Genomic DNA, 13446 nt, shown 5'->3' with positions numbered 1-13446 from the left:
TGCGATATAATGTCAAATTAAATATAGCAGTTTGAATATGAACTGTGAAGTTGGCCATAAAAGTATTTTTTAAATTTGTATCACAACACACTTCTTTGATAACATCACCAGCTGTGCGCTCAGGTTTCAAGTGTTCAGGGACACTTGCTATACAGTTTATGCTTTGCTGTTTGCCATATTGTAAAGAACCATTGCTGAATATGTATAACTTAATGCTAATTCTTTTGGTCAAATGTAAATAATGAGCAGCATCTTTTTTTGTGTCGTAATTCTTTATTATATTTTCAAACATATGCTCGATGAATACATACAAAATAGTAGGTTTCAGTCACATGATCGTTATCTCCAAGCTACATCGTTGGGTAGGGGCCTCAGGAGATTGATAACTGGCTCCTATTAGCAGCAATCAATGCTAACCTGATTGGGGGGGGTGGGGTGGGAGGGAGAGAAAGGTAATGAGGGAGGGGCATTAACATGTCTAAGGGGATATGTACAGGATACTGTTTTACCTTCCACGCAGCTTTGTATGGAAATGAGCAGCATCTTAAAGTTTGCATGCTTTCGGTTTCAGCACCAACATTTACCCACTTCACTTTTATAAACTGGATGGGAAAAAAATACCAAATAAATGATATTCAATGCCTCAGGGACCACATAGATTATTTGTGACATCTTCTTTAGGGAAGTGCAAATTACATTTAGCGGTTTTCTTACAAATATGTATCCTGGCTCCTTTCCATGTTGAATAATGCAGAAGTGTAGTTCACAGTGACTCTTCAAAGGTTTTCTGCACGGAAACCCTCACATGCACATTTCGATTCCATTTGATAAAGGTTCTGATGATCTAATCTGTAAAATACAAAAAGATGTTATTTTCTGACCTCCTCTACACTATATTTGCTTCTTATGCTGCAACTTTCATTATTTGATGAATGAGGCATCATGCCTTTTCTATGGATGTTTTAGTGTAATATTGTCTTATTGTGTCCCTACTTCAGAATACAGCCAATTTGGATCAGTTTGAGAGAATCAAAACGTTAGGAACAGGTTCCTTTGGCCGTGTGATGCTGGTGAAACATAAGGAAAGCGGACACCACTATGCCATGAAGATTCTAGACAAACAGAAGGTGATACTTTGGCAATAACTGTATTGACTGTAACTTTTATAATAAGATTTAAGTATGCATTGAGCTAAAAAATAAAGCCTGGTTAGAGATTAATTTGTTGGCTTGATATTTTCAAGGATGAAAAGCTTTTAGGTACCCAGAACTTAGGTTCTGTTGTACTGTTTGTTCAGTTCATTTCAAGCTTGTTATTAAAAATATATATCTTTTTTTATACTGCTGATCTTGTAATACTTTCGAGTACAGAACTCACTCCATTTCAGTGGGACACACTTGCTTGATAATGTGGATATTATACTGGGCACCTCACTCCGAATACTATTTCTTTAATTTTACCACAAATCAACCATTTTAACTGAATAGGCTGTTCAATTTACTGCCTAAATCATGTCTTTTTAAACATTTCCAGGTAAATTATCACCCAGATCTTATATATAATTTTTATTTTTGTTTTCAATTAGCTTTTTGGTTTACTGTATTTAAGTTGGATCTTCTGAATATTTATATATTCACATGCTTGAATCATTCCCGGTCGTCAGACTGGGAATCCCAGATACATTAAAATAGCAGTATACTGTGTAAAAATATACAGCATACTGAATATAATGTAAAAAGGCCGTAGGCCTGAAACATCATAGTATGTTTAGTAACACATCCACTTTGTTTGAAAGAACGCAAACTTCATCCAATGATATTGAAGCTTAAGCACTCCTATTCACCCTAGAGGTCACCGTAGCTCAGATTTCTACCGCATGTTGGGTGTGAGGGAGTGCCTTGTCAGAGCTCTGCTCTAACCTTTCAGTGAACCTGAAATTGTTTCCATTTTGGTCTTAACTGGATTTGAAGCTACTACTAGGAAAAACCGCCTGCCTATATCAAAGGATATATATATGCCCGGAAGCGGGTCAGAACAATGTAGGGCAACAACTAGGGCTCAGAAACGGACATAGTCAAAGTGATTACAAAGGTATACTAATCATCAGATTTCTATTTCTTTTATTGTAATCATTTCGGTAGTTTATTAATTTATATCAAACTTTACATAAATAGTTACATAGTGCATAGTACATTAATACAAAATGGTCCCACACACAACAATCAAAACCATCAATCATGCCAACACTCATTCAAAGTTCCAAGATTGCATACACATTCATTCACAACTTACAATCCAGAACATTCTACCAATCATATACGTGATCAAAAACCAATCCAAGATGATAAACAGCCAAGTGATGTAGGAGTAGTGGGCTCTCGTGTATCCTCCCGGTCGTAGATGTAGGCAGGGTCCAAATGCTCGATGTTAGGCCGAGAGGGGGCTACACCTTCATCAGGGCAGTGAATATATAAGTAGTGTGGGACACACAGACAGACCTTCAATTTAATAGCGTCCACTTGAACCTTTTAGAGTGACATACAAGGTTGAGAACGGCTCAACTGGCAGATATCCACGAGACTATATACGGGTCACACTCCACCAAGTTTCGGAAGGTTTCAGGCTCAATGGGAAGCGAGGAAAAGGGGGAAGAGTCTCCTCCGTAGTTTTATTTGAGGAGTGAGTGTATACGCTCATCCAGTAGGGCTTAAAAAATCTCGGGTAACGACCAAAGCCACGTCAAAAATGGGGATTCTTCTGGCAGAAAGCTCCCAACCGCATACATCTTAACTGGATTTGACCCAGCCGTTTCTTCAGCTCTGCTGTACTGTGAGTTGTTCTTACGGTAGATTATTCTAATTTCTGGACCAGGGAGATCTTTGGTCTGGCAAGCAACTGTAACCAACTGGCACAGTGGCTAATCAGTAGCAGAGATCTCTTTTAAAAACCTGTTTTTCTTGTGGCAGCAAGAAAATTTACAGTGATGACCAACACTGTATTTATTGTCATTATCCTAAACATAAGTAAGTGAATTGCAAGATCTGCAAGTCTTTCGCCACGAAAACTCTTCAGGACAGGAAAAGGAGGTTAGCATTATGTTTGATGAATAAAGAAGATTTTCCTCCTCCTAAAGGAAGGGGAAGAGTCTGCGAGAAGTGCCCCCAAAGCACTTCCATGAAGGCAGCGCACAAAAGGAGACGTTTACAGTTCCATGAGCATGATCTATTTTGTACAGCACTTGCAGCTACCTCCTTAGCTGACAAGTCAGAAACTAAGCGCTTCAGACTCTCCTGTGACAAAAAAGAGGAAATCTTCAAATGAAACCTTGTCGACAACAAGATCGTCGACGTCAATGGCAATCAGTCCATTGTTGATGACGAAGATACCATCGATGACGAATACACTGTCAAGGACGAATTTGAGCATTACATTGATGACTACACCATTGGTGTTGAACATGCCATGGACAGCAAGGAGACTGTCGATGAAGACCATACAGTTGAGAAGACCACCATACTCGGGACGCGGCAGTTACCTAACTCTAGGAACACTGCTAGTTGCTGTGTGTGCATGCCTTTTCCTGTAAGCTTATTTGCTCGTTTTTAATATTGCTGCTACACGTTTCACTGATTTACTTGAAATTGATTTTTAAATTGTTTGCACATCTTAAGTTCTTACTTGTCTTTTTCCTTGGCCCCTGTCCGACGCGGCAAGTGCTGTTGCGCGGAGGGCTTCCGGGAGCGGTAAAAACTTCCTGCTGGGGTCCGCGCACTAGATTTGGCTCCCCCACCAGTATTAAGGTTCACACTGATGCGCAGCGGATGCAGCAGTTACCCAGCTCTAGGGACGGTGCTAGTTGGGCTGTGTGCATGCCTTTGCCTGAAAGCTTATTTGCTTGTTTTTAATATTGCTGCTACACGTTTCACTGATTTACTTGAAATTAGTTTTTAAATTGTTTGCACATCTGAAGTTCTTACCTGTCTTTTCTCCCTGGCCCGACGCTGCAAGTGCCGTTGCCCGGAGCGGCAACAACTTCCAGCTGGGGTCACGCATTAGCTTTGGCGCCCCCACCAGTATTTAGGTTCACACTGATGCGCATGCGCGCAGCGGGCGCGCCAAAGCCAAGCCCGTCTGCGCCTGGACCGGACCCAGGCAACCCTCTCCCCCCCCGGTCCTTGGTCTCCAGACCATAAGAAACTTAGCTATTCAGGTATGGAACTTCTAAATCTATGTCCAGCACCCAGTAATGTGTGTTCACGTATGGTTTTGGATGCCACCAGTGGACCCTTTGAAGCCTGTCCCCATTGTAATTTCATACCCTCTATGCTACCTAATTGGAATGCCTTTAAAGCACATTCCCCCTATCTTGACAGTGGAAATGTCACCACAGCACTCATAAATGCGCGCTCACTAGTTAAACACAAATACGAGATAGCGGATTTGCTAACTGATCACAATCTTGACGTTCTTTTTATAACCGAAACCTGGACAGATCCTTCATCAGGACCTGACCTTATTGCTGCCACTCCAGAGGGCTACACATCCTTAAGACAAGATCGAGCTAACAAAACTGGCAGTGGGCTGGCAATAATTTACTGCAGCAATTTCACAACAAAAATTGATCACATTCCCTCCTTGACCTGTAAAGCAATATATTTCTCTATCTAGCTCACCCCCTTCCAACTCTTTAAGGGCATTTTACTCTATCGCCCTCCAGGACCCAGGACAGAGTTTCTCTCTACACTAAGTAACCTGATAGAACCACTGGCAGCTGAACCCACCCTCACGATTTTGGGGGATTTTAATTTTTACTTAGAAAATAATCTTGATAAGGACACGAACACATTACTTTCGTACTTGGAAGCGATGGGTCCATCACAGCGAGTCTCAAACTCCACGCACGTAGCCGGCCATTCTTTAGATGGCCTATTCTCAAACTCTCAAGCCATTCTTCTACAGAGTATTCTCCCTTTAGTCTGGACTGACCATCATGCGATTATATTTAGCATTCATATTGACATCAAGCCCTCTTCTAGTACCTTAATAAATAATCTGGTTGTAATAAAAGCCTGGAAGTGTATAGATCACCAGCTTCTTAAATCACACCTATGCTCAACCCAACCAGTTGTTTCAGCAGACCCCAACCTTGCCTCAGTAAACTGTACCAACTGGCTGCACAATGCACTTAATCTGCTGGTGCCAAAAAAACTTTCTCAACAAACCGGCGCTCTCCGTCAGCCCCTTGGTTCTCTGAACTTCTCAGAGAACAAAATAAACTGTGTAGAGACCATGAAAGACAATGACGCAAATCTTACAACTTTCAGGAGAAACTTCTCTATAAAGAAGCCCTTACTAAATATAAACTATTGATTGCACAGGAAAAAAGTAAATATTACATTGCACAGATTGAATCTGCGCAAGATTCCAACAAGCAGCTCTATCAAGTAGTCGCCAAATTGTCAGGCCAAACATCCTCCTGCACTCTAGCCCCTTCACAGTCACTATGTGACTCTTTAGCGAACTACCTTTTTGAAAAAGTAAACGATATCTATTCGGAATTCGCATCTCAGACCAACACTGCCGATCAGTCTTTAATAAGTGGTACCTCTGAACACTCCTTATTACAATTTGATTACACCACACCTGATCAGATTGCCAATCTAATCTCCTCCGTGAAATCAGGCTCTACTACCGACCCTTGTCCTCCAGCTGTGCTTATACCAGTCATCGAACAACTAGCACCTGTTCTATCTAGCATTTGTAATGCTATGTTTGCTTCAGGCATATACCCCATTACCTGGAAGAAAACCATCATAAAACCACTCCTATAAAAAGCAAACCTAGACCCAACTGACACAAAAAATTACAGGCCGATACCCAGCCTGCTTTCCAAGCAAAAATCTTTGACAAGGTGATGAATACTCAACTCTCCAATAACATTGAAGATCATCATCTGTTAGACGATACTCTAATTGGGTTTCCGTAGGAGCCACGGAACAGAGACCACGCTTATCAAAGCGGCTGAAGATATCAGAAGTATCCTGGATCAGGGAGGCACGGCTGTTCTTATACTGCTGGATCTCTCAGCAGCTTTTGACACGGTCGATCATACCATCTTGATCGACCGTGTCACCAAAATGGGTTTCCAGCATAATGCAAGAGCACTTTTGACTTCTTTTCTCACCAACCGCACTCAGTCGGTAAACTTTGGCACCTTTCAGTCTGCCCTACTGGCCCTCCTGTGTGGTGTTCCGCAAGGTTCATCCCGAAGTCCGACACTTTTTAACATCTATGTGTCGGACTTAGCCAGAGTAATCAAGGGACACGGGATGGGCCTTACATCGTATGCCAACGATACGCAGTTGGTGTTGACTATACACAATGATGAGGATAAGGTAGCAGCCAACTTTCAAAGAGGCATGCTGGCCATCAGCAGCTGGATGACCAGCAATTGCCTTGGGTTGAACTCTGACAAAACAGAGGTTATGACTTTAGGCAAGCTATCCCCAGTCTGGTCCTCCTCTTGGTGGCCTTCCCCACTGGGTCCTCCCCCACTCCCAGTCACCAGGGTCAGGAATTTGGGTGTCATATACGATGACATACTGACTTTTGTGCCTCATGCACACGCTGTGGTCTCAGCCTCATTCCACAAATTACGTATGATAAAAAAGATTTTACCATTTCGCCCATTGACTGCAGGAAACACTCTGGTTAGTACACTAGTCATGTCTACCATTGACTACTGCAATGAGCTTCTTGTGAATGCCCAAAACAAGGTCATTCATAAACTACAATCAGTCCAGAACGCAGCCGCCAGAATGCTATCAGGAACCCCCAAATACAAGCCAACTTCCCACGTCAGTCAGAAGTATCACTGGCTCCCTCTGAAGAATCGCATAAAGTTCAAGGCCTTGTGTATTGCTTACAAGGCTTCTCGTAAATCTGAACCTCCGTTTCTAATCAGGGAGCTAGCGACTTATATTCCGACTCTGGCCCTTCACTCATCCACTGCATTTTTGCTTAGAGTTCCACACACCAAAACTGCTCATTGGTGCGATAAGCTTTTTATTGCCACTAAAAAACTTTGGGACTCGCTTCCATTAAAGATTAGATCTTGCCAGTCTTTATTAACCTTCAGGAAAATGACAAAAACCTGGCTGTTCAATAATTCCCTCCGGTATATGGTACAAGTCTGCTGTCCTCCGCGCCGAGACACCCATGGTTAGTTGAGCGCTTTATAAATTTCATAAACATAAACATACTGTTGACGACTATATCCATACCGTTGACGGTATCACCACTGGGACCCACCAAGTAAAAAAAAACGGGATTAAATGTTTTTTCACTGTTGAGGAGCACAGATATGCCCCAGTACAATTATTGCAGTGAGAGCAGGAAAAAAAGGTTAGTGATTATGGCTCACTAATTGCTTACAGCCCAACGACGTTCGGTATCCGATATGTCCCAGGTTTGGAAGAGGACGAATGGGGGATGAGAAGTCCTGCAGTAAATATGTTTGTTAGCAGGAGTACAAGTCTGGAATGGATTTAAGGCAAAAATCACATAGATACTATAGAGACCAAGATGTGCTCCAAGTGCTAATGACCTTCTTATCAACATTGCAAAAGATCATGGGATACTTTTACTAAGTTATTACTGCTGCTCCCATCCTTCCTTCTCCTCATCCTGTTACTTAACAGCTTGTACAAGGCATATGAGCTACAGATTACACACTGTGCATAGATGGCCACCTAGTGTTGGGCCCGGATGTTTCCAGTTTTTGTTGTATAAAAGTCTTTGGAAGTCACGAGATAGGTGACTCCTCCTTTGGATGATACTGCGCATGGGCATCGGCTCCATCCCCAGATTGTTTTTTTCCGCCACTGGGCTCGGATGTGTTTCCAGCGCTCCGTGTTGGAACCGATTTCCTTCCTCACCAACTTACAGAAATTAAGTTTCGAATGCTTTCCAGTCGACGCCATTCTTCAACACCGAAAACTTCGATTACGGTGGTCGTCGACGACCTTAGGGCCTAGCTAGGCCTCGACTCCAGCTCATGGAAAGGACGCCATTTAAAAAGTGTCCTCAATGTGGGTCGAAGTTTCCCCACACCGACCTTCATGAAGTGTGTAACCTTTGCCTCTCCCCGAAGCACGAGGCCAAAGGCTGTTCCGCTTGTGCCTCTTTCTGCCCCAAAAAGACTATCCGGGACCGAAGAGCGAGTAGAACAATGGCTCGATCTTCAGCTTCCATTCCGGACGACATCTTTCAGGATGGCGTCAAAGCTCCAGAACAACACAACGTCGACAGCAATTCCGAGGCAGAAGACTCAGAAGTTGAGGACATCACTCCAGCGCAGCGGGTCGTAAGTAAGACCGTCGACCCCGACCCTTCCTCGACACACCCAAAGAAGGCCCCGGTCACACCCTCGCCCTCGGGGTCGGGCGCACACGGACACACTGCTTCTACTACCCCACCTAAGAAGCTAACTAAGCCTTCAGGCGGCTCGAGTCAGCCTTCCCACGGTGCCAGCGCACACCTACCGGCACCGAAAAAGACAACATTACCGGCCACGCCGACATCCAAGCAATCGGCGCGAAGCATACCACTACTCCTTCAGCACCGAAACCCAGGTCGGAACCAAGCAAACCCGCTTTGGATTCGAAAAAACCACCGGAACCGAAAAAACCATCGGATCCAAAAACTGTACCGGAGCCGAAAAAATCTTTGGAACCGAAAAAAGATTCATAGCCGAAAAAGACTCCTGCTTCTCTGAGCAAAGACATTGCCAAAAAACCAAAGCAAACCGCTTTGGTGCCGTAACCTTCCTCGACACCAAAGGATCGGCCTCCTGCAGAGGACTTATTTCATCCAGACCCTGCTCAAAAGACTCTAGCTAAAGATCCAATCACTGGACAGCTAATTCTAGCTTCAAAAAAGCGACCACTGGACACACCTGCTCCAGCTCTGCATTCGAAGAAGGACATGGCTACCTCTCCCTTAAGACTGCCTTCCCCTTTTCTTTCACCTGTACCATCACCACCTCCTCCCATACCACAACATTCCCCAGCATCCTCTATCATACCAGACGATGACAACAGGGATGATAGCTCTGATGATATGGGGGGGTAACATACCTGATCCAGCTACTCCTACAGGATCACCTGACCCGTGGGATGATTATACCACCCCAGATGTCCCAAATGTCCCTCAGGATGACATATACCGCTCAAGGCCTTCCCCACCAGAAGACACTATGGGTTTCAATCAATTAATTCACAGAGCTGCGCAATATCATAGGGTGGACATGCACACAGACCCTGTAGATGAAGACTTCCTAATGGATATCTTTGATAATGCACAAAAGTCCTCATCCACTTTACCAATGCTTAAATGAGTCATTAAGCATGCTCCTGAAGTCTTCAAGGACCCAGTCAGAACTCGGGTCATTAACCCTCGTATAGAGAAAAAATATAAAGCTTCACCCTCAGACCCAGCATATATTAAAGGTCCAGTACCCCTAGACTCACTTGTAGTTTCCAATGCACGCAAGAGAGCAAACTCACAAACATCAGGGGAAGGTCCACCACCAGATAAAGAGTCTAAGCTACTTGACGCATCAGGGAAAAGAACGGCGTCTCAAGCAGCAAACATGTGGCGTATTGCCAATACACAAGCATTATTAGCCAGATATGACAGGGCACATTATGATGAATTAGAATCATTAATGAGGCACCTCCCTGATAAATACAAGGATAGAGCAAATGAGCTCATCCAAGAGGGGAAAAACATTACAAACACATCTATTAGGTGTGCACTTGATGCAGCGGATACTGCCTCTAGGGCAGTAAACACCAGCATTTTATTATGTAGACATGCCTGGCTACGCATATCAGGGTTCAAGCCTGAAGTACAAAGTACCATTCTTAATCAACCCTTTGATGACAAACACCTATTCGGACCGAACGTAGATGTATCACTTGAAAAAATGAAAAAGGATAAAGATACTGCCAAATCTATGGGAGCCCTGCAGTCGCAGGCTCCCAGACGTTCATTTCGGAGCTCATCCTATCGAGGTGCCACCAGGGGATACTCTTTGGACACACCTTCTACCTCATACAAAGCCCCTACACAGTCCACTTACAGCAAGGGCTACCAACGGGGTGGTTACAGGGGTAACAATAACAAAGGCAGAGGTAAAAATAACAACTCCAGCTCTGCCTCTACCCCTGCCCAATGACTCCCTTCCCCCGTCCCATTCCACTCCTGTCGGGAAAAGACTTTAAAAATACCTGACAACCTGGGAAAAAATCACATCAGATAGGTGGGTGCTCCAAATAATTCAAGTTACTGTCTAGAACTAACATCCACCCCCCCAAACATACCACCCAAGCAGCGTCCAATGTCACAAGAACATTTAACACTGCTCAGACAGGAGGTATCCCTCCTGCAAAATAATGCAATAGAGATAGTTCCAGAGCATCAGAAAAACAAAGGAGTATACTCCCTATATTTCTTAATACCAAAGAAGGATGGATCTCTAAGACCCATCCTAGACCTCAGACCTCTAAACATTTACATACAGTCGGATCATTTTCACATGGTCAAACTCCAACAAGTCCTTCCACTTCTGGTACTAAACGACTTCCTTGTCACCTTAGATCTCAAGGACGCCTACTTTCATATTCCCATACACATGGCGCACAGAAAATAGCTCAGATTTGTGCTAGACGGGCAACACTACCAGTTCAACGTGTTCCCATTCGGAGTCACAACAGCGCCAAGGGTGTTTACAAAATGCCTAGCAGTATTAGCAGCACAATTAGGAAGACAACACATTCATGTCTTCCCCTATCTAGACGACTGGCTCATAAAAGTCAGCTCATACAGCCAGTGTGTACAACACACTCACGCCACTATCCAACTGCGTCACGATTTGGGATTCACAGTAAATCACACCAAATCGCATCGGCAACCCTTGCACATACAACAGTATCTCGGAGCTACAATAAACACCCAACTAACACTAGCTTATCCCTCTCCAGCCAGGATAACAAGTCTACAAACTCTCCTAACAAAATTCAAACCCCAACACTCTCTACCAGCTCGAGTGTTCATTCAGCTCATAGGAATGATGGTGTCTTGCATATTTGTAGTACCTCACGCAAGCCTGCAAATGCGTCCACTTCAAGAGTGCCTAGCATGCAAATGGAACCAGGCTCAAGGTCAATTAACAGACCTAGTGTTGGTAGACAGTTGGTCTCATCGTTCCCTGCAATGGTGGATCACCAAAAACCTTTCCAAAGGGCGACCGTTTCTAGAGCCAGTTCCTCAAATAGTCATGACAGCGGACGCATCGCTCTCCGGCTGGGGAGGTCACCTACTGCATCACACCATGCAAGGCAGGTGGACACTGCAACAAAAGGTTCGAGGCATGTGGGCTGCTAAATTCATATCTTAGCATTAGATCGCCGCCTAGTGTTGGGTCCGGATGATCGCACATTGTTGTCCTGGAAGAGTCTTCGAAGTATCCTGAGATAGGTGGCTCCTCCCCTGGACTACAGTGCGCATGGGCATCGGCTCCATCCCCAGATTGTTTTTTTCCGCCATTGGGTTCGGATGCGGTCTCGACCTCTCTCTGTCGGAACCGAGAAAAACTAACTTTTTAAGGCCAAAAGGCCTTGTTTTCATAGCGTCGGTATTGTTTGCGCACGGTCTCGAGTTCTTCCGTCTCTTGGAGTCGGATTCAGCGGTGTTTTTTCACTCTTCGGACATCGAGGCCTTCTCATCGCGACACGACTGCAACTTTCCAACATGGAGCGGAGTCCGTTTAAGTTCTGTCCGCTCTGTGGGTCCAAATACCCACATATAGATTTGCACCCCGTCTGTAACAAATGCCTTTCACCAGACCATGACGACGGAAAGTGCAAGGCCTGCGCACAATTCAGGTCTAAGAAGACTCTCAAGCTACGGCGCGCGGTGCGCCTGGAAGCCAGACAAGCGGCCCCGGAAAACATTTTCGGCGACCAAGAAGAGGAGGACCAGAGTCATCATCTCCAAATCTCCCCGCCCGAGACGGAGGTCGAGGCGGATCCGGTAGACGACGACGGAGTCGTGGGTCGAGGCCTTGACTACGTCGAAGAGGTAGGGGACGTCGAAGAGATTTATGGGGCCGCGGAAGATAGCTCAGGGGACGAGCTATGCCCCGAAGGTTACGAAGATCACGATCGGGTCACGGGATCGCCTGTTGGCCTTACCCAAGACCCCGTACCGCAAGCCACGGCCCCGCCTTCAGGCCCGGCCACGGACACACTTGCTGCGCAGCACGTTTCGAAACCGAAACATACGGTATCGACAACACCTAAAATGGCCGACCCGAAAACGAAACCGAAACTTATGGACTCGAGCGTCCCTAAAATGGCGGCCGTACCTATAAAAGCTACCGCACCGGCTACTTCATCGACTCCGTCGGGCTCCGGTCCACAGAAGTCGAAGAAATCGGTCGATTCCACGGGGTCGAAGTCGGCGCCAGAGGAGGGATCCTCTAAGAAGGGTGGTCGGCACGGGTCAACCGCTGCGACACCGTCCAAGCACGCCAAAGCCAGCGGCACGGCTCCGGTTCCGACTGGGACTTCGTTAGTCGGACGCGTGGTGGACACGGAGGCGACACAAGCACACGGATCGGAGGCTGGCACATCTGCGCATCGGTCCAAGGACTCTGGGTCGGCGGCGGCAGCATCTTCGTCCAAGACTCAGAAGGGCCAAGACGTCGGATCCGAGGGGAAAGTCAAGCCATCCTCGTCGGCGCAAAAGGCCACTGCAAGTGAAGCGTCCCTCATCGCCTCTTCACTACAGAGAATCAGGGAGAAGGCCGCTGCTACGTCGGCTCCGATGCCATCGCCACACACTCCGGCAAAGCCTGCGAGTAAACTTCTTTTCCTTCTGCCACCAAAAGAGGCGCCGAAGGCCTTTTCAACGAAATCAACGCCAAAGAAGTCGGATTCTTCAACGGCAGGGGCACTTTCAAGTCGGGTAATCGACTCAGAAGAGGATTCTGAGCGTTTTATCGACGCCGACACAGGCAAATTGACCCTTTACAAGAGGAGGATCACTTCAGAGCCAGTGGACTCCTATGTCATCCCCCTGAAGAAGAAAAGACTTCCTCAAGACGTTTCAAGCCTCATAGAACCTATCCAGCCTCCTCCAAGGAGGAGCCCTACACCCTCACCAGATCACTCTGAGGGTGAGGGATATAATGAGGATGACCAATACACCTTCCCCATCAATGAACCAGATGCACAGCCAGATTCATATGATGACATTGGTGACCAAGGCACCCAAAGTGTGGGGCAAGACCCACAGCCTTTCAGTGCACGTGCATCCCCAACAGAGGACTCTGCAGGTTTTCATGCACTCATTGAGAGGGCAGCTGCTAATCATGATGTG

At 45.7% G+C, this 13446-nt stretch overlaps 1 protein-coding gene across 5 annotated transcripts in view; it reads left to right on the top strand.

The window, feature by feature from the left end:
• Positions 1–13446, top strand: part of PRKACA (protein kinase cAMP-activated catalytic subunit alpha) — a 777054-nt gene that overhangs the window by 427070 nt on the left and 336538 nt on the right. For all 5 annotated transcript variants that reach the window (XM_078681383.1, XM_078681393.1, XM_078681402.1 and 2 more), the window contains one exon: positions 999–1127. In XM_078681383.1, coding sequence (XP_078537509.1) covers positions 999–1127 — 129 coding nt within the window. The remainder of the gene's footprint in view (positions 1–998; positions 1128–13446) is intronic.

This window comes from Lissotriton helveticus, chromosome 1_1, assembly GCF_964261635.1.
Source record: "Lissotriton helveticus chromosome 1_1, aLisHel1.1, whole genome shotgun sequence".
NCBI lineage: Eukaryota > Metazoa > Chordata > Amphibia > Caudata > Salamandridae > Lissotriton > Lissotriton helveticus.
The sequence above is the reverse complement of the archived record's forward strand: the minus strand, read 5'-3'. Positions and strand labels throughout refer to the sequence as shown.